This window comes from Pseudonaja textilis, chromosome 16, assembly GCF_049901715.1.
Source record: "Pseudonaja textilis isolate UNSWEBS1 chromosome 16, rPseTex1.2, whole genome shotgun sequence".
Lineage (NCBI taxonomy): Eukaryota > Metazoa > Chordata > Lepidosauria > Squamata > Elapidae > Pseudonaja > Pseudonaja textilis.
The window spans coordinates 427,295-447,780 of NC_142005.1; the positions used below are offsets into that span (position 1 = coordinate 427,295).

At 45.6% G+C, this 20,486-nt stretch overlaps 2 protein-coding genes across 4 annotated transcripts in view; one reads left to right on the forward strand and one right to left on the reverse strand.

The window, feature by feature from the left end:
- POLR3C (RNA polymerase III subunit C) lies at positions 1-18,084 on the reverse strand. 3 transcript variants are annotated; one of them, XM_087913755.1, is made up of 15 exons: positions 17,691-18,084; positions 16,433-16,726; positions 14,508-14,763; positions 14,235-14,420; positions 12,162-12,250; positions 11,097-11,201; positions 9,855-9,947; positions 9,221-9,301; positions 8,595-8,646; positions 7,277-7,337; positions 5,978-6,128; positions 3,887-3,988; positions 3,754-3,803; positions 2,065-2,214; positions 1-250 (listed from the first exon to the last, which is right to left on the reverse strand). In XM_087913755.1, exons 2-15 carry the CDS (start codon positions 16,577-16,579, stop codon positions 172-174), a joined length of 1,602 nt encoding a protein of 533 aa, XP_087769881.1. In that variant the 5' UTR covers positions 16,580-16,726; positions 17,691-18,084; the 3' UTR covers positions 1-171. The 3 variants fall into 3 exon arrangements, 2 of the variants coding, with proteins under 2 accessions (XP_087769881.1, XP_026577589.2); XM_026721804.2 differs by having other exon boundaries at positions 17,915-18,041; XR_015739666.1 differs by lacking the exons at positions 7,277-7,337; positions 8,595-8,646 and having other exon boundaries at positions 17,691-18,047.
- RNF115 (ring finger protein 115) overlaps positions 18,065-20,486 on the forward strand; it is a 23,879-nt gene continuing 21,457 nt past the window's right edge. The window contains exon 1 of the mRNA XM_026721808.2: positions 18,065-18,361. Within this exon, the coding sequence (XP_026577593.1) occupies positions 18,266-18,361 (96 nt within the window). The 5' untranslated portion in view covers positions 18,065-18,265. The remainder of the gene's footprint in view (positions 18,362-20,486) is intronic.

Here is a 20,486-nt window from a genome sequence, read left to right on the forward strand (position 1 = left end):
TCAAAATCAAGGACTACCTTTATACTCTCAATTCACACATTTCCTTCATCAAAAACTACCACTGCATGAAGGCAGTATTTTTTTTAAAAAACATATCTTTTTTATATGAAAACAAAACAAATCAGACTTTAAAAATTAGAAGACGGGAATTTCTGAGCTCCAGCCGATGGCTCAGTGCCTGATGGTGCTGTTGATGTACAATTCCAAAATGAAGATGGTTTCATCCACTTGGTTTTCACTGGCATCGAGCCTTGAATGAAAAAGAAAGAGAAAATACAATTCATGGAAAGGTTGCACCTTTTAATCATTGAACCAGTTGGCCTGATTGCTTGAGCAACTGCAGTTTCTATTGGTAAGCTGTTCCACTGGTTAATTGTTCTCACTGTTTGGGAATTTTTCCTTAGTTTTAGGTTGCTTCTCTCCTTGATTAGTTTCCACTCGTTGCTTCTTGTCCTGCCTTTCTGGTCAGGGGTGGGATTCAAATTTTTTAACAACCGGTTCTGTGGGCGTGGCTTAGGTGGTGGGCATGGCTTGGTGATCATGTGACTGAGTGGACGTGGCTTGGTGGTCATGTTATTGGCTGGGCGTGGCCAACTCAATATCACTCACATCAAGGCACGCATCTCCTCGCCTGGCCTCTCGTGACTGTGGGGATGCTGCAACAGTCGTAAGTGTGAAAAAGGGTCATAAGTCACTTTTTCCAGTGCCACTGTAACTTTGAACTCAACGCAAGCAAAGTACCAGCAAAGGAGGGGGGAAAAAACTCCAGAGACGTTCCAGAGACAGGAAGTCTAGTCCCGCCAAGAATGTAATAAGGAGAGGCAGTTTCTGTAAGCAACCCCAGAATGTTTCCTTCCCGACTTCCTTACAGGATTAGCCCGGTAATTTCTTCTAACAATCGGTTCTCCGAACCGCTTAGAATGTTAACATCCGGTTCTAGAGAATAGGTGTGAACTGGTAGAATCCCACCTCTGCTTCTGATGCTTTGGAGAATAACCTGACCCCCTCTTCTTTGTGGCAGCCCCTTAAATATGGAATACTGCTATAATGTCATCCCTGGTCCTTCTTTTCACTAGACTATCCAAACCCAATTCCTACAACTGTTCTTCGTATGTTTTAGTCTCCAGGCCTTTAATCCTCTTAGTTGCTCTTCTTTGTAATGTGGTGACCAAAACTGGATGCAGTATTGCAGGTGTGGCCTTACTAAGAATTTATAAAGCGGTGCTAATATTTCACATGATTTTGATTTATCTCATCTAGCCCGTCTTGGCTCCCTTTCTTTGCCCTCCTAGCCTGTATTGGTGGTTGGGGCTGAATTTGGAGAACTGAATTCTGTCAACTTTGGCTTCTGAAAGGATTGGACAGTCGTGTCCTTGCTGGAGTCTGATTCCGAGGGGGAGATTGAGCAGCTGACAGGGAGTGGGAGTGCGGCTCCAGTGGCTGTGGAAGAAATGGGGGACAGGCACAGTCCGGCTGGGCATTCAGAGGAAGAAGACCCAGGGCCATCCCCTCTTCATCCTTGGGTATGCAAGGAGGAACGGAGAAGGGAGCAATGTGGATTATGGGGGAGGAAAAGGCCCCGATTCCCTTCATTAGTTGCAGTTGGGAGAACAGGATAGAAGTGGGGCGTTTGCACACAGCTCCTTGCTGGAAGCAAAGAGTGCATTATCTTTGTCGAGGCTTATCTGGGTTTTGGCATCCTCCCAACTGTGGGTGCTGCGTTATCCTTTGGAAGTCTCCAATTTATCATCCTGGCCTTTCGTGTTAATTACTCCAGGGTGGTTTGTGTTGGTCTTTTTATTTCTACTTTATCTGTACTTTGGATTTGGACTGCATTTCTTCCCTTTGTAGACTGTTTTTGGAAGAGTTTGATCTCCAGCCGAGGATAACTGGACATTGGGGGCCAAATTGGAGGTATTAAAGGAAATTTTTCTACTTTTGTGACTTTTGTTATTTTTGTGCCACGCCCCGGGTCATCACATGGACAATCCCAGGCTGGCGACTCCGTGAGGTGGGGTAAGGGCTTCAACCACTCCCACCCACCCCTACCTGGGCCATACTCACTTGTTGACGTTGTGCTTGAGGGTCTCCAGCTGCTGCCGTTCGGGTGCCGTGATCATTTCCTCAATCTCCTGCAGCTGCGCCTGCTCAGCCCCCGTGGCCTGGACCGAGGCGAGGATCGCCTCCACCCGCTGGCTCTTCTCCAGCAGACGCCTGCCACGAGAGAAAGGCCACGGTCAGAGGGTCTTGTGGTCTTTGCTCGAATCACAGAGACCACGAGGCCAAAGGCCAGGTGACTTCAGCAGATGTCGTTTAACAGCCCCGTAATCCCTTGCAGGGTGAAGTCTGGGCAACTGAATGGAGCTAGCTGAGTGTTTACTGGCCGGATGCCTTTCCTGTCACCAATGCGGTGTTTTGTTCGGCAGATATATTTCTCATTGTGACCAGAGAGAAAAATATCTGCCTCTACCTAGGATTGAACTCACAGCCTCCTGACTGTGAGGCCAGAGCTCCCCCTATAAGCCACCCTACCACTCAGGTGAGTTCAACAGATGCCCCGGAGATACAAAATATTTCATGAGAAACTTTGATTTTGTCGAACAGATAGATTTGTCGTTTTAGAAACGGCTACTTATATACTGATGGGCAGAAGCAAAAAGTTGAGGTAGGAGCGTTTCTACCTTGTAGTGGGCTAAAAAGAGTCAGAAGACAATGCCTTTCTTTTTCTTTTTTCCACTTTCTGCCCCCCGTCTCTCCTTCCCCTAATTTTCTACTTCTATTTTTCTTTAAGTTTTATATATAAAATAAACTAGCTTGATCCCGCTGCTTTCCTATGAAACTGTGGTTGGGCTTAGTTTTGGGGGAGGAAAATAAGGGGGGGCGGGGAGAAATCTGCCTCTGCCTACCAGCATCCATTGGTATTCATCTGGCTAGCGTCCTATCAGTATGTGAGAGAGTTGAGGCTGTTTGGAAACTAAAACAGTATTTGCTGTGTGAGCAAGGAGACAGTAAGGAGACTGGGCGTGGCTTAGCTCAACTGTCCTGTACTAAAGCTGCTTGGTGCTCTGAAACCGAAACTGAAACTCCTCTCCTCTGCTTGTGTTTTGCATTTCTTTTCAGGTGGGGAGGGGGAGTAGAACTCCTTAGCATCAGAGGGTGTTAATAATAATATAGGAAATGCTAATGCTCTGATGGTCATTTCGAAAAACCCATTCCTAAAAGCCAAGAGGAATATATATACATGCCAAATTTCAAGTTTGTAGGCATTACAGTTCCGGAGATTTTGTGATGATGCGTGAGTGGTCTTTCGCTTTTAGATAGATAGATAGATAGATAGATAGATAGATAGATAGATAGATAGATAGATAGATGATAGATAGATGATAGATAGATGATAGATAAATAGATATAGATAGCTGATTAGATGAGTGGATGGATAGCAATAGCAATAGCACTTAGAGATAAATAGATGATAGATAGATAGATAGATAGATAGATAGATAGATAGATAGATAGATAGAGATAGCTGATTAGATGAGTGGATGGATAGCAATAGCAATAGCACTTAGAGAGAGAGAGAGAGAGAGAGAGAGATAAAAGATTACTTGAAAAAAACCATCCGGACACAGAGTTACAAAGTGTGCCAGCTCTCCCCAACTGTCTTGGAGTTGGAGAAGTTTTTAAGGTTTCAACCATCATCACACAGAGTTGGGTTCAAAGGGCCGAATTGTATCCTCAGGACTCCGGACTCACCGGTTCTCCTTGGTCTCGTGGAGTCGCCGTTCTATCAGGTTGGCCACACACTGAAAGGGAGCGAAAACAAGAGGTTGCCATGAAGGCAGTCTGGCTTAAGAGAAGTTTTAAAAAAGGAAAGTGGGATGCAAACCTTGTAACAGCGCTGGAGGAGCAGCCGGGCAGACGAGAGAGTATTGACTGTGTACAAGTAGAAAGTCCGGGAAGGTGCGTGGTCTGGAGTTTTGGGGATTTCCTGTTTTGGGGAGGAAAGCAAAGCCAGAGAAGTGATTAAATTGGCTAGTATTGATACACCACTGCAGGCAGTCCTCGACTTACAACAGTTCATCTAGTGACCGTTCAAAGTTACAACGGCACGGAAAAAAAAAGAGAGTTACGGCCGTTTCTCAGAGTTATGACCTTTGCAGCATCCCCAATGTCATGTGATGAAAATTCAGCGCTTGGCAACTGGCTCATATTTATGACCGTTGTCGTGTCCAGGAATTACAGGATCTGAGACCTTCTCACAAGCAAAGTCAACAGGGAGGCCAGATTCACTTAACAAACGAATGGTGGGAGCCACTTCGTGCTCGTCATATGAGAACAGGGCTCTTATATATATATATACTAGCTCGATCCCCGTGCTTCGCTACAAAACTATCTGGTCGGGCTTAGTTGTTGGGGAGGAAAATAAGGGGAAAAAAACCTGCCTCTGCCTACCAGCATCCATTAGTATTCATCTGGCTGTCAGTGTGTGAGAAAGTTGAGGGCTGTTTGGAAACTGAAACAGTATTTGCTACGTGAGCAAGGAGAGCAAGGAGCCTGGGCGTGGCTTAGCTCAACTGTTCTGTCCTAAAGCTGCTTGGTGTTGTGAAACCGAAACTGAAACTCCTCTCCTTTGCTTGTGTTTGGCATTTGGAAGAGATTTCTTTTCAGGTGGGGAGGGGGAGTAGAACTCCTTAGCATCAGAGCGTGTTAATAATAATAATATAGGAAATACTCAAAATGCTCTGATGGTCATTTCAAAAAATCCTTTCTTAGTGAGCACCTAGAAGCCAAGAGGAACATAGGGGCCAGTTTTCAAGTTTGTAGGCTTTACGGTTCTGGAGATTTTGTGATGATGCGTGACGGGCATTTCGCTTTTATATATATACTTAAAAATGCATACATTGTATTTCCCCTGCAACTTGACCTTGATTACAGCTACTCCTCGACTGTTCTTTTAGTGACACTGAAAAAAAGGGACTTATAACCGTTTCTCACATTTACATTTCCAGCCGTGGTGGCGCAGTGGTTAAAATGCAATATTGCAGACTAACTCTGCCGACTGTCAGCAGTTTGATCCTGACCAGTTCAAGATTGACTCAGCCTTCCGTCCTTCCGAGGTGGGTAAAATGAGGACCCAGATTGTTTGTGGGCAATATGCTGACTCTGTAAACCGTTTATAGTGGGCTGTAAAGCACTGTAAATCAGGATATAAGTCAGTGATGGCTAACCTATGACACACGTGTCACTTGTGACACACCGAGGCACTTTGACTGACACGCCTGTTGGTGTGGGGAAAACCTGCACATTTAGAGGCTGCCTGTGCTCTGCTCCAATCCCTGCTCCCTGCTTGTTGCGTGGAGGCGTGGTGTCACCGCTGCCGCAAGATATTTGCAGCAGAGAACCAGTTTTAACCGCCATAAACTGAGGTTTGTCAGTTTCATTACCGCAGGAACGCTACAGGAGGAAAGGAGATCCATGAAATTCACAGCCCTGTAAGGTGGCCTTCCGATCCCCACATCCTGCACCTGCAGCCCTGAGACCAGGGAGACGAGTTTCACAGCCCTGTGTGATCACCCCAGCCCAGTCTGTCATAAACCAAATTATTGATATTTCTTGAAGTGACACACGACCCGAGGAAGGCTACACTTTTTCCCGATTTTCGACACACCAAGCTGAAAAGGTTAGCCATCACTGATATAAGTCTAAGTGTTATCGTTGTATTGCCTCCTAAAAGTTGCCCCAACAAAAGCAAGCATCAATTTGGCTCCCACATAGAATATCTCGGTGGGAACCCATGGCAGAATCTGTGCTCTCTCTTTCATGACCTTCACTCGAGGATCCCCTGGCCAACCTGCAGCCTGAGAAGGCTTGCAAAGAATCTCACGCCCATCAATGCCTCGCCAGGTCACCTCAATTTCCAGACAAAGCCCCGCATGGCTCGGCCTTTGTGCTGGGTGATATGGGGGACAGCTGGTACCTGCAGAGATACGATATTGGCCGACAACATTTTGTACATCATTTCTTTGGCTTCTTTGGCTGGGATCATGGCGAAGTCCTCGATCTGCTTCTGTTCCAGGTGCCTCTTCCTTAATAAAAGGCGGAAGATGCGGGCACAGCGGGACCCAAATCTGTAGTCAGGAGGGAAGCGAAGAAGAGCCTGTTCTGAGCAGGGCAGCAAAAAGTTGATGAACCCATTTTTTCCTATACTGAAGAGAGAACAGGTATACTTCTCTCTCTCTCCTTCTCTGACTGTCTCTCTTTCTCTGTCTGTCTGTTTGTCTTTCTCTCTCTCTCTCTCTTTCTCTGGCTGTCTCTCTGTCTTTCTCTTTCTCTCTCTCTCTCGTCTTTCTCTCTCTCTCTCTCTCTCCCTCTCTTTCTCTATCTCTCTCTGTCTGTGCCTTTCTCTTTCTCTCTCTCTCTCCCTATCTCTGTCTCTTTCTGTCTGTTTGCCTCTCTCTTTCTCTGTCTCTCTCTCCATCTGTCTTTTCTCTCCCTCCCTCCCTGTCTGTCTTTTTCTCTCCTTTCTGTCTCTCTCCGTCTTTCTCTCTCACTCTCAGTCTGTTTGTCTGTCTCTCCCTTTCTCCCTCCCTCCGTCTCTCTCTCTCTTTGTCTTTCTCTCCTTGCTGTGTTTCTGTCTCTCATTCTGTCTCTTTTTCTGTTTGTCTCTCTCTCTCTCCGTCTGTCTCTTTTTCTCTCTCTCTGTCTCTCTCCATCTCTGTCTTTCTCTCTCACTCTCGGTCTGTTTGTCTGTCTCTCCCTTTCTCTCTCTCTCTCTCTCCCTCCCTCCGTCTGTCTCTCTTTCTGTCTCTTTCTCTCCTCGCTGTGTTTCTGTCTCTCATTCTGTCTGTCTCTCTCCCTCCCTCCCTGTCTGTCTCTCTTTCTCTCTCTCTCTGTGTCTCTCTCTCCCGCCCCCCCATACACTTGCACCTTTCCTTTCAAACCACCTCTTCCTGGTCACAACCATCCAACCCACTAGAGTGGGGGAGGCAAGGAATGCTGTGGGTCCCATCTCCTAAAAAGGAGGGACCCACCCAAAAGGCTGACATTCAAAATTGATTAGGAGAATTTGCAGAATCTCCACTGCTTGGATGATCTGAAATCTACTGAATGGGAATCTTTGGAAATGGAGAAAGGACACACGAGACAGGCTTCCTGGAGAATAAGGGGAGGCGGGAGCCTCTTCCGAGGAAATTGAAAAGTGAATCTACTTTTTTTAAAAGGTTACGAAACAACGTTCCGATGTGGAAAGATCAGTAAGAGAGGGACCTCGTTTTACCTTTCCTGCACAATGGATTCCAGCGTTGCAGTGGCTAGAGAGGCCAGGCCCTTATGAAGATCTGTTTGGGAAGAATGTTACGGAAAAGATGCCACAAGAATGACCCTCGTCCCCTGGATTGGCTGAAGTTGAGAAGAGCCAGGAGAAACTCAAGAAGGGCCAAAGAGCCTTTATTCCCCATTGGAAGATCACTTTCCTTGAGGGCTATTCTGGGGGGGCTGTGTGTGTGTGTGTGTGTATGTGTGCGCGTGCGTGCGTGCGTGCAAAGAGCTGGAGAGAGCAGCAGAGAAGATCCAGAGCCAAAAAGGGATAAGGGCTGCTGGTTTTTCCCCAACACAGTTTTCCCCAACACACTGCTGGTTCTCTCCCCCAAGCAGCCTACTGCAGCTGGCTCTTTCCAATACAGGTAGTCCTCGACTTATGACCGCAACTGAGCCCAGGATGCACGTTGCCAAAAGGGAGAAATTTGCTAAAGCGGGTTTTGCCCCCATTTACGGCTTTTCTCGCCACCTTTGTTAAGCGAATCGCTGCAGTTGTTAAAATTAGTCACAGGTAAGTGACTCTGGCTTTCCCCACTGACTTGCTCATCAGAAGGTCGCAAAAGGGGATCAGGTGACCCCGGGAGACGCTGTGACCATCAGAGATGTGAGTCAGCTGTCAAGCATCGCGTTAACCATGGGGATGCTGCAACGCTTGTGAGAAAATGGACATAAGTCACTTTTTTTCAGTGCTGTTGTAACTTAGAATGGTCATTAAGGGAACTGTTGTAAGTCGAAGACTACCTGTATAAAGGTAAAGGTTCCCCTCGCATCTACGTGCTAGTCGTTTCTGGCTCTAAGGCGTGGTGCTCATCTCTATTACAAAGCCGAAGAGCCAGTGCTGTCCAAAGATGTCTTCATGGTCATGTGGCTGGAAGGACTAAACGCCCGAAGGCGCACGTAACGCCGTTACCTTCCCATCAAAGTGGTTCCTATTTTTCTACTTGCATGTTTTACATACTTTCGAATGAACTGCTAGGTTGGCAGAAGCTGGGACAAGTTAACGGGAGCTCCCTCTGTGATGCGGTGCTAGGGATTTGAACCGCCAACCTTTCTGACCGACAAGCTCAGCGTCTTAGCCACTGAGCCACCGCGTCTGTTGTAGGTGGAGGACTACCTGAATACTCTTGGCAAAAACAAACAGCCAGAAGTCTTTCTTTGCTAGATAACTGAGTGGGACGGTTGACCCCAGCCTTCTTGTATTAGTTACTCATGTGGCTCCCTTCTGATTCTGAGAGTGGTCCTTGTGACACCGAAAGATCTCCCCCCACAAAGGATACTGATCACATACATCCCTCCACCACTGTCGCCGGATTTCCCAACGAATTCAAGCTGTGGAGAGAATAAAAGGCTTGGAGATTGTGATATGTAGAATTACACTTGTGAAAATATAAAGCAATGGTAACGCCATTTTTAACCTCTGTGTAAACCTAAGATAACTTACTAGAATATTATGTAAGAATTTTCTACTGTTTTGTATAAAGGTTATATATTTGGCAGGTTATGCTGACCAGTGTCATGTTAATGATGGAGATTACTGGAAATGGAAACGGGTAAACAGGATGAGGAAACAGATGTTACGCTACAATAATAAGAGGGTGTTGCGTAGGGAGATACGTAGCTGGATAGATTGTGAACCCGGAAAGGGGCAGAGACTGTATATTTGAAACTATATAAACCCCAGCCTTCCTGGGAACCATGTCTTCTGCCCAAGGGCAGAATTCCCTTTTGCAAAAGCTTCATAATAAAGCTCTTATACTGTATATTGTTCACGTGTCTCCAGTTGTCCTGAATGATTGATTTTTATCATAGAGATAAAAAGTCTCAGGTCTGAATAAAGGGAAATCCAAAGGATGCAACCTTCCTGAAGCACTGGTAAGGCTTTAGAAAAAAATAATTTTCTTACCGGGTCATCTGCTAGTAAAGTTAGGTACTGATCAAGAATCTGCTTGGAGATGTTGTAGCCAGTCGGAAGTAACCGGAATATCTTAAAGAAAAGAAAAAAGAAAATATGGAGCTGAAGATGAGGTTCTTTGGATGAGAAGCGAAAGCTCTTTGAAGGAAAACAAGGAAGTCCATTGCCTCTTGAAAAAGCACCTTTGGGATCACCTCATTTATCTATGGAAATCATGTGACCGCGGGAATGCCACAACGGGTTCAAATAATTGAACAACCGGTTCTCTGCCCTCACGGTTTCTTCCAACAACCACTTCACCAAACTGCTCAGAAAGTTAACCACCGGTTCTCCCGAACATATGCAAATTGGCTGAATCCCACCACTGGGTCGTAAGTGTGAAAAACAGTGATGTCAATTTTTTTCAGTGCCGTTGTCATTTTGAACAGTCACTAAATGAACTGTTGTAATTCACAGACTACCTGTACTCCTTTTTGGGCTGGGAGCCTGCGCCTCCAAGAGCCACATCGATCTGGTCACTGAGGACTAACGGCATAGCGTTTTATCTCTTGGCATTTTGGCTGAGCTCTACCTCCTCTGGCCATAAAATGAAACCCCACGACTTGACGTTGAAAGGGTGCCTCACCTCATTGGAAGAGAGCGGCTGGGTGTAGGGGGCATTAGAAGAGGTTGTGACTTCACTCATTCGCAACATAGTCCGGACAATTTCGCTACTGGTCTGTGGAGGCAGAAGAAAAGTTAGGAGATGTAACAGAGGCCGTTCCCTTGTCAATCGATCAGAATAGAGCTGGAAGGGACCATGGAGGCCCTCTAGTCCAACCCCCCTGCTCAATCAAGGGCCCTTATACCATTTCAGACAGGTGGCTGTCCAGTCTCTTCTTAAAAGCCTCCAGGGATGGAGCGCCCACAACTTCTGGTGGTTCCAATTCCATTGTTCTCACTCTCAGGAAGTTTCTTCGTTCTAGGCTGTTTCTCTCCTTGATTAATTTCCACCTGTTACTTCTTGTCCTGCCTTCTGGTGATTTGGAGAATAAGTTGACCCTCCCCTCTTCTTGGTGGCAGCCTTTTAAATACCGGAAGACTGCTATCATGTCCCCCCCTTGTCCTTCTTTTTTCTAGACTGGCCAAACCCAAATCCTGCAACAGTTCATGGTACTGTATGTTTTAGTTTCTAGGACTTTAATTATCTGAGTTACTTTTCTCTGTACTTTTTCCAAAGTCTCACCATGTTTTTTGTAATCATCATCATCTAACGACACCCAAATCCCTCGTGGGCTAGAGTCTGGGCAACTGGATGGAGCTAGCAGAATGTTTAATGGCCAGATGCCCTTCCTGTTAGCAATGCGGAGTTTTGTTTGGCAGATATATTCTCATCGTGCCCAGATAAATATCTGCCTCTACCTAGCATCAAACTCACAGCCTCCTGATCATGAGTGAGAGCTCCATCTAGGGCACCATTGCACCGCTCCTAACATATTTTTTGTAATGTGGGGACCCAAACTGAATGCAAGATTCCAGGTGTGGCCTTAACTAAGAATTTATAAAGCAGCACTAATACTTCACGCGATTTTAATTCTACCCCTCTGGTTTGAGTTTGGATTGGATTGAGTTTTATCTGGCCTATTATTCTACATCACAGTGCAGGGAAAGGCAGGTGTGACCGACTCTCTCCTATTTCCTCTCGCCAGGAAGATAGCTGTAGCTTTCCTTTGCAAGAAAATCCAGCCATTAGGCAGACAATGTCAAAGAAAAGAAGCCAGTCCTTAGTTAGCAGCTATGATCAGGAGGGAGGGAGTCATGTGTGGGTTGCATAGCCTTGTACATTTATTTAATCAGTAATGAATAATTTGAGGAAGATGCTACTCACCTGGTCCATCCTGTTGGCCACAGCGCTGACAATTGCTTGATCCCGGAAATGCTGGTGGAAACGGTCAATGTTGACTTTCCAGAAGATTCCACTGTCTACAGAAGGCTGAAATGGGCCAAGTGGAGATTAAAAAACAGAATCTCTTAAGAAGAGATTCCTATTATCGCCCCAGTCCAAACACCTCAATGCACACCCTTAATTTGCCAATTTGCACATACAGATAATCCTCGGCTAATAAAGGAATCATTGCTTCAACTACAGAGTTTGGGGAGCTGGGTCAGAACAGCGGCCTACCCCCAAGTCATGGTCTATTTGGAACAGGCCATGTGGGGAAGCGGGCCAGTGCATGAAGCGGAATGGTGCACCTGTGTGTGCGCAGCTTCACTCATGCAAGCGACAGGCCGATGCGCACACACACACCATTCAACTTGCAGTCAAGCTGCTTGCACTGTCAACTCATAAAATATTTCTATGGTCTTTTTAGAGTTGCCAACAGAAAGGGGGGAGCAGTGCAGCCGCTTGCAAACCGAAACTGCATTCCATAAGTGTTTTCAAAGATAGTAACTAGGTAACTGAAGTTTTTGCCGTGGAAAATTCTAACTGGAGAGCATGATTGATGACTCTTGGCTACGGAGGTGTCCCATTGGAGAATATGAATTATGATAAACCCAGGGGATGGGGGGAAAACCAGGGTCAAGGGTGACAATGAATGATGTGCCTCAGTCGGCTGCACCCAGACAGTGCCGGACATGTTAACTCCCAATAAATCCTTTCGAAGTTTTGGAAGTTTGGCTCGAGATTCATGATTTAATTGGGGTAACTGCCGGAATCTTGACGTGCAGTTTGCATGTAAGCCTGCGTGCCTCTCGCGCACTGGCCCACCTTTTGCGCAGCTCGATTTCCCTCTCCCCACCAGCCCAGACCCCAAGCTGCAAAGGTCAGGGACCACAGCTTTAACGGATGGTTTCCTCTGCCATCTGCCACTAGAATCTGTTCTGACATCTGCATTCTACTGCCCAGTTCTTGTCCCATCGTAAGTTGTCCTGGAAGCAGCGGCCACGCTACCTCTTCGCTTTCCGTGTCTTGTTTGGATCGCTTTGCCCCTCTTTCACCGTCCTCCTTGGAGTTGTCTGAATGCTTCCGCTTTCCCTTTCCTGTTGGCCAAAAGAGAAAATGTATTTCTTGCAGCAGCAAACGTGTCTCTTCCTTCCCTCCCCCAGGAATACTGTAGGCTTGATCTGCATCTGTTACTCTCAGGTGAAATTCCTTCAAGCGGAACCCTTGACTGCTAAGATAAAAGTCCTATCTTTATCGTAGAAAAAACAGGAACTGAGGACTGGATCAATTATGTCAGCCCAGTCGTATAACGATATTTATAGGGTTCTTTGTGTGAGAGAGTCGTAGTACATATAATAAGATTAACAGAACGTACGATGTTAAATTTCGCTGTCTAAGGCAGGAAAGACACAATTCAGTGGAACAGAACACAAACCAGTGGAACAGCTTGCCAACAGAGGTTGTGGGTGCTCCATCACTGGAGATTTTTAAGAAAGGACTGGACAGTCACTTGTATGAAATGGTCTAGGGTCTCCTTGCTTGAGCAGGGGGCTAGATTAGAAGACCTCTAAGGTCTCTTCCAGATTCTATTTCTATTCTATTCTTCCCTATCCCTATCTCTATTTCAACTTAACAACCTCGACATCAACACACAGTGGAAAGCCAAACGGGCTGCTGAACGCCCAGTTACATAGGTGACCCTATACGCAAAAGATGCCAGGTGTTTGTCCTTCCCTGGTCAACCCTGAACAGGATCTGTACCCAACATGGTGTCTGCCAGGATTCCCTGTTTAAGTGGCGTCTTGTCTCTACCCCTCAGTATGACTGTGGTGCTCCTCAACAAAATAACCACCCCATTGTGTCTGAATGTCCATCAAGAGCTTATACTGGTCTGATTTTTTTCAACATAGACCACCCTGTCCTTGAATGGCTGGGTGGACTGGACATTAACATTTGAACTACTGTAAGTCCTTGTATTTGCCGTATGCTAAATAAATAAATAATTCCTATTTCATTCTATTCTATTCTATTCCATTCCTTCCAATATCTATTCTATTCCATTCCTTCCAGTATCTATTCTATTCCATTCTATTCCTTCCAGTATCTATTCTATTCTATTCCATTCCATTCCATTCTATTCCTTCCAATATCTATTCTATTCTACTCTACTCTATTCCATTCTATTCCTTCCAATATCTATTCTATTCTATTCTATTCTATTCCAATATCTATTCTATTCTATTCTACTCTATTCTATTCCATTCTATTCCTTCCAATATCTATTCTATTCTATTCTATTCTAATTCCTATTCTATTCATCTCCTATTCTATTCTACATATTCTCCTACTAGCTCAATACTCTTGCTTCGCTACAAAACTATGTGATCGGGCTTAGTGTTTGGGGAGGAAAATAAGGGGAAAAAATTCTGCCTCTGCCTACTAACATCTATCAGAATTCATTTTGCTAGCGTCCTGTCAGTGTGTGAGAGAATTGAGGGCTGTTTGGAAACTGAAAGAGTATTTGCTGTGTGAGCAAGGAGACAGCAAGGAGCCTGGGCCTGGCTTAGCTCAACTGTTCTGTCCTAAAGCTGCTTGGTGCTGTGAAACTGAAACTCCTCTCCTCTGCTTGTGTTTTGCATTTGCAAGAGATTTCTTTTCAGGTGGGGAGAGGGAGTAGAACACCTTAGCATCAGAGCGTGTGAATAATAATATGCGAAATATTAATTCTCTGATGGCCATTTTGAAAAATCCTTTCTTAGTGAGCACCTAGAAGCCAAGAGGAACTTAGATGCCAAATTTTAAGTTTGTAGGCTTTACGGTTCTGGAAACTTTGTGATCATGCTCGAGTGGTATTTCGCTATTATATATAGGGATTCTATTCTATTCTATATATTGTTCTATTCTACTCTACTCTACTGTATTATTATTCCATTCCATTCTAATTTCATTCTTCTCCTCAAACAAGTTGGTTTCTTCCTGCTCCTGTTGCTTCTAAAATATTTTGAGAGGCTCTAAATGCCAGCTGTACCTCACTGGTTTAATTCCATCATCGTATGCTATCTAAACTACGTCGCTCCTCACCTATGAGGTTCAGCTTTGGAACAGCATACATATCCTTCTCATTAAAGGCCAACGTAGGCGTGGGGGAAGGTCGTGCTTCGGTAGACTCAGAACCTTCGCACAGCGAAGGGCATCTCTGAACAAAATGCGTATCTGCCAGGCATGTAAAGGTGGTGGAGACCTCGCTGTAATCCATTGTTTTCCCATCTGTGGACAAAGACACAAGAAACCTTTCTTTGGTGGCCTTCGCAAGCAGCGTTTTCCCAATAGAGAAACCCACCAGCTCCTACTCGCCTTCCATTGTCTCGGTCAGCCGGTCAGCCACCTTCTTCACTACGGCGCTCATTGTCATTTTGCCGTTGAGTAGCAATTCCTCCACAATCAATTCCCCTGTGTCGCTATAGAGAGTTTTAGCTGTGTAGATGTACCGGGGATAGCGAAGAATCCGCAGCATTCGGCTGCACTGGGCTTCATACTCTACCTGGCCTCGCTTCTGCTGCTGGAATATCACCAAGTTGTGTTGGATGAGGACACAGAGAGCTTTCCGGACCTGCATAAAGGTAGAGGAAAGGAAACCTAATATGTACTTCTCTCCAGAATGCAGGTCACGTCTGTGCCAACAACAGCAAGATTTCAAAGTCTATGGAGATTCTCAGTTGCCCAGCCCATGGTTGTGCCAAAAGGGCTTTTCCAATGGCCTCCTGAAAAAGCAACTTTGGAACAACCAAGACTTGGATGACTGAGAATCTCGATAGACTCTTAGCCATGCACTTTGGGATGAACTCCCTTTGAATGGTGCGGGAATATGAACCCATTTCCAGGGGAAAAAAATGCAGACTACAGGAACCATTTGCACTACTCAGGTGGCCCTGAGGACATAGATAAACCTCCAAGTGGCCTCAACTACTCTCTAAAAAGGATGCAAATGACCAGCTGTCTGCAAGGAGTATCAATCCTTCCGTTCCCCATCATCCAGTCAGAGCTGAAGAAGCTTCTTGGATGAGAAGTGAAACGTCTTCAAAGAAAAAAACAGAAAGTCCAGTTGCCTCCTGAAAAAGCATATTTGGGACAAGATTTCAAAGGTGTCCTTCCCCTCAAAACTGCAAATCTCTTCCTTTCCAAAACCTTACAATAGTCTTGTGAAGTAAAACATAGCTAATCCTATATTGAATGGCTGAGGGAAAAAATGGCTTGCTGAAATCCATTAGCTGACTGCATGACTCTCTGAACCAGGGGTCCTCTACTCCCAGGCCGAGGCCCAGAACCGGGCCCTTTGGAACCAGGCCGCAGAAGTGATGGGTGAGTGAGTGTGTGCAGCTCCATTTGTATGCTTGGTGAGTGCACATGCTTGCCACTGCAAATGTAGCTACATGCACACACGTGTGCTCACTCGCCATTTACATGGAATCATCCCTCCCCGGCTCTCACCGGTCCACAAAGTCAGACCGCTGCTCTAAACCAACTTTTGAAGACTTAATTCCACTCAGGATTGCTGAGTGTGAGTGAGAACATCAGTGGGAACCATGGATCCTTAATCTTAGTTTAGTTTAGGTTTCTTTTGCTATTATGCAAATAATAATAATAATAATAATAAAAATAAAAAATACCATGAGTCTATAAAAGAACACCCTACATGGAACAGCTTATATCCTCTGACACTACCTGAACAGTTCCTAGGTCCCTGGTTAGGACTCGAGCTGTTGAGCTACCAACCAGTCCCAAAGGCTCTGAACCTCATAAAAGATTAACCAATAATAATAATAATCAATCTACTAGCTAGAATAGTATTTGCACAAAATTGGAAAAGTGAAGAGATTCCTGCTGATGAGAAGGTGATCAGGAAAATATTAGAATATGCAGAAATGAATAGGTTAACACTAGCAATTAAAGAGAAGGAACAAACTGAATATTGTGTGATATGGGAATTATTTTATCGATGGCTAGAGAATAAATATGAAAATTAGAAACAAAAGATTACTGAAATATAGAAAATATGATAATAGAATTGAATACGTTAAGATGAGGATTGTTAAATTAATTAGATATATTATGTATATCGATATTAAGAGTAGAGAATTAATATTAATGTAATGAATAATGCTGTAAACTCTAATTGTTATTGCACAAGATATTTGTATCCAGACGACATTCCGGTTAATGGAAGATTGATTATCTGTATCAAAAATAAAAAAATTACTTTTAAAAAATAATCAATCTACCTGGTCAAGTGATATGCCTGTGTTTTGGGAAATCATCCATAACGTCTGTCCACCCATACGGATGAGCTGCATTCCAACCTTTTCCACAATTTCACCAAAATGTTCACAGAGCAGGAGAGAACAAAGTTTGATTTCAGCCTGGGTCATCTTGCTGAACAATGATAACGCTATGTATAATTGACGGCAATAAAATATACGAGCCACTTCAAATCAGTAAACAACTCCAGTGAGGATTTCAGGGTCCAATATGAAAATTAAGACTCTACCATTCGGTATAAATCACCAGCTCTGCATCTGAAAAGAGAAAGGCTTTATACAGAGTCTACTTGGTATAAATATTCAGAACCCCGGGCTAAAACTTCCCGATTTCTTTTTGCTGGATTTTAGGGATGGAGGAGAAAGTTAGTGGTTCAGTATAGACTCATAAGTTGAGCATCATCTGTATAGGTAGTCTTCAAGTTACAATCACAATTGAGCTTTGAAATTTATACTGCTAAGTCATTTGTTAAGTGAGTTTTGCCTCATTTTACGAACTTTTCTCGCCACAGTTGTTAAATGAATCCTTGCAGCTGAAAAGTTAGTAACCCGGTTGTTAAGTGAATCTGGCTTCCCCCATTGACTTTGCTCAGAAAGTTGCAAAAAGGGATCATATCACCCCAGGACATTGCAACGGTCATAAATATGAAAGTTGCCAAGCACCTGAATTTTGATCGTGTGATCACGGAGGTGCTACAATGGTCCTAAGTATGAAAAATAGTCCAAAGTCCCTTTTTTCAGTGCCCTTATAACTTTCAACGGTCACAAAATGAATTGTTGTAAGTTAAGGACTACCTGTAAGGGTACTGTGAAAAAATGTTAGGCAGGTGTGCAAAAATGCTGCAAATTGAATGCTTTCAGAAATAGAAGTGTCAATAGTTTTTTTTTTATCAATTAACAAAATAAAAGAAAATTTTAAACAATTGTCTTGTTTAAAACAAGACAATGTTTTCTCCTCCCTCCTTTTCTGCCAGAAATACCACCTAGGGACCCCCCCCACCAGACCCACAGCCCCCCCCACCCACCGGAGTAGGATGCCTGCCCCAGCCCTCTGCCAGCCCTATAGAGCCTCCCCTTGATAGCTAGTCCTCAACTTATGGCCACAATGGAGCCTGGATTTTCTGTTACTAAGCAAGACATTTGTTAAGTGCATTTCGCCCCATTTTACGACCTGTCTTGCCTCAATTGTTAAGTGAATCCATGCTGTTGTTAAATTACTCACACGGTCCTTAAGCGAATCTGGCTTCCTCATTGACTTTCTTGTTCGGAAGGTCGCAAAAGGGGATCACAGGACCCCAGGACGCCGCAAGCGCCTGAATTTTGATCACGTGACCAGGGCCGTAAGGGTGAAAAACGGTCCCAAAGCCCCTTTTCTCAGTGCCGTGGTAGCTTCGAACGGCCACTAAACGAACTTCCGTAAGCCGAGGACTCCCTAGAGTCAGTCACCTTCTCCTCGGTTTTTCCTCTTCTTGGCTGGAGACCCTCAACTTGCTGGCTTTCTTTTTTTCGCTTCTTGGAGATTTTCTCTACCTAGGCCTCAAGCCCTTCCCTCGGTCCCCATGGCAACGGAGCCTCCGCCGGAAGCGCCTTCTCTTTTCCCGCAAAGGCCTATCGCCGGCCTCGGTTCCTCTCTCGCGGGAGTCGACAAGAGGGCCCCGGAAGCGACGCGGCTAGAGCGTCCCACCCGGCTTTGCCGCTTTGGCTGACGCTCTAGGCCTTGCGTGGCTCTGTGGCCGGCGTCGGCCCAGCGGCGCTGTTTCGCTTTCCAAGCCCGGTGGAGGCTCGGCGGGGCAGAGGATGGCGGAGGCCTCTTCGGCTGCCGCAACGGCCGCCGTCTCCCAGCATCGCTTCTTTTGCCACAGCTGCAAGGGCGAGGTCAGCCCCAAGCTGCCGGTGAGTGCCGGGATCAACCATCCCCGCCGCCGCCCGTTGCGGGGAAGACCCGGGGGGGAGGGGCGGCCGGGGTTCGTGGGGGGGTGGGAAGGAAGGCAGCTTCCGCAGCCCCCTTGCAAAGGAAGGGAGGGGTGACGGGGACCCTCGCAGAAAACCTCCCCCCCAAATCCCGCTCGGAAGGGTCCCCCCGCTTCGCCCCAAGCCGGTTGGATGGAGGGCACAAGCCTCTTTCCCCAACCTGGCGCCCCCAGGATGTGTCCAGGCTGGGGTGGGGGGGATGCTGGGGAGGAGCGGGGGGTCCAAGATATCCGAAGTCACCAGCGTGGGAAAAGGCGGAGTTTTATAACATTAGCAGAATAACAGGGTGGGAAGGGTCCCTTGGAGGTCATCTAGTCCGACCCCCTGTTGAAGCAGGAGGCTCCAGGAAGATGAGTCCTCGACTTACAACCCTGAGGTCATCTAGTAGTCTGACCCCCTGTTGAAATAGGAGGCTCCAATCCGGTGAGTCCTCGACTTACGACCCAGAGGTCATCTAGTCTACTTCCTGTTGAAGCAGGAGGCTCCAGACAGGCGACTCCTCCATTTACGACCCCCGTGGAGCCCAAGGGTTTTTTTTTGTTCCTAAGCGAGACCTCTGGTTAAGTCTTGAGTTTGGTGCCCCCTCGGTGTTTACGGCCTTCCTTTTGCCTCGTTTTGTTAAAAGCGCACCGCCACTGTCATTAAGTTAGTAACCTGGTTGTTAAGTGAACCTGGCTTTCCCCCATGGACTTGGCTTGGTTGCAAAAGGGGATTGTGTGACCTTGGGACACGGTGACCGGCGCAAAGACAAGTCCACTGCTGAGCCTCCAAATGTTGATCCCCCGTGACGGTGGGGGATGCTGCGAAGGTTGTTGAAAAACAGTCCTAAGTCACAGGTTTTTTTTCCCAGGGCCGTTGTGGCTTTTGAACAGTCACTAAGCTAACTGTTGTAAGCTGAGGACAATCTGTACCAGTGCTGGAAGGGACCTTAAGAGGTCTTCTAGTCCCACCCCACCTCGAAGCAGGATATTCTAAATCAGTGTAGACAAATGGCTGTCCAGTCTCTTCTTGAAAAACTTACGTTGAAGAACGATTTTGGGAATTATGGATCATCATCATCATCATAATTCTAGTCATGGTCTGATGAAGGCCTCTTCCGGATATTTCCAACCAATACACTCCTGGGTTTTCTTTGCCAGTTGAGTCCTCCATACTTGCCGATGTCATCAATCCATCTTGCTTTAGTTCTCGTTCGTGGATGCTTTTCATCCAGTGGGATCCATTCTACGTCTGCCTTGGTCCCCCTGTTATCGGTTCTTCTGGCTGTGAAACCAGCTCGTTTCCGTTGCAGTTCTTTTACTCTCTCGATGGCACCATATACTTTCGTTTCTTCTCTAATCTACGTGCAAGTCTTCCTATCTTGTCTCGTCTTTCCATGGTTCTTTGTGCCACTGGTAGCTTTTGTGTCGATTGTGATGTTAGTGTCCAGATTTTATGTTAGAGCAGGTAGCACACACTGATTGAAAAATTTTCTCTTCTGACATAGAGGAGTTTGTTCTTGAAAATTACTCTTAGCTTGCTGAATGGCTGTTAACCACATTTAACCTGCTGATCAGTTTCCCTTTATTGTATCACCTTCCATTGAGATCCAAAAGAAGGACTAGGGGTGACATGATAGCTGTATTCCAGTATTTGAGGGGCTGCCATAAAGGGGGTCAGTTTATTTTCCAACACGTCTGAAAGGCAGGACAAGAAACACTGGATGGAAACTAATCAAGGAGAGAGGCAACCTGGAATTAAAGAAAAACTTCCTAAGAGTGAGAACAATTAGCCAGTGGAATTGCTTGACACCAGAAGATGTGGGGGCTCCATCACTGGAGGTTTTTAAGAAGAGACTGGACAGCCATTTGTCTGAAATGATATGGAATTAGAGTAGAATTCTTTATTGGCCAAATGTGATTGGACACACAAGGAATTGGATGTATATTTTGTGTATATTCGTAGATATTGTACTCTCAAATTGCAAATGGAGACGTGGGTACTCTATCTTATCTTTATTTTTAAGTGCTTTGGTTTTATTTTATTGTGAACAGTTGCTGGGGTGCAT

Excerpts from the sequence above, each read along its gene's own strand:
- POLR3C (XM_087913755.1), bottom strand. The coding sequence starts at position 16,579 with ATGACCCAGGCTGAAATCAAACTTTGTTCTCTCCTGCTCTGTGAACAT. Across the intron at positions 9,302-9,854 it reads AGCCGCTCTCTTCCAATGAG|ATATTCCGGTTACTTCCGAC; the intron begins GTGAGGCACCCT and ends CTTTTCTTTAAG. Across the intron at positions 8,647-9,220 it reads CTTTACTAGCAGATGACCCG|CTTGAATTCGTTGGGAAATC; the intron begins GTAAGAAAATTA and ends TTCTCTCCACAG.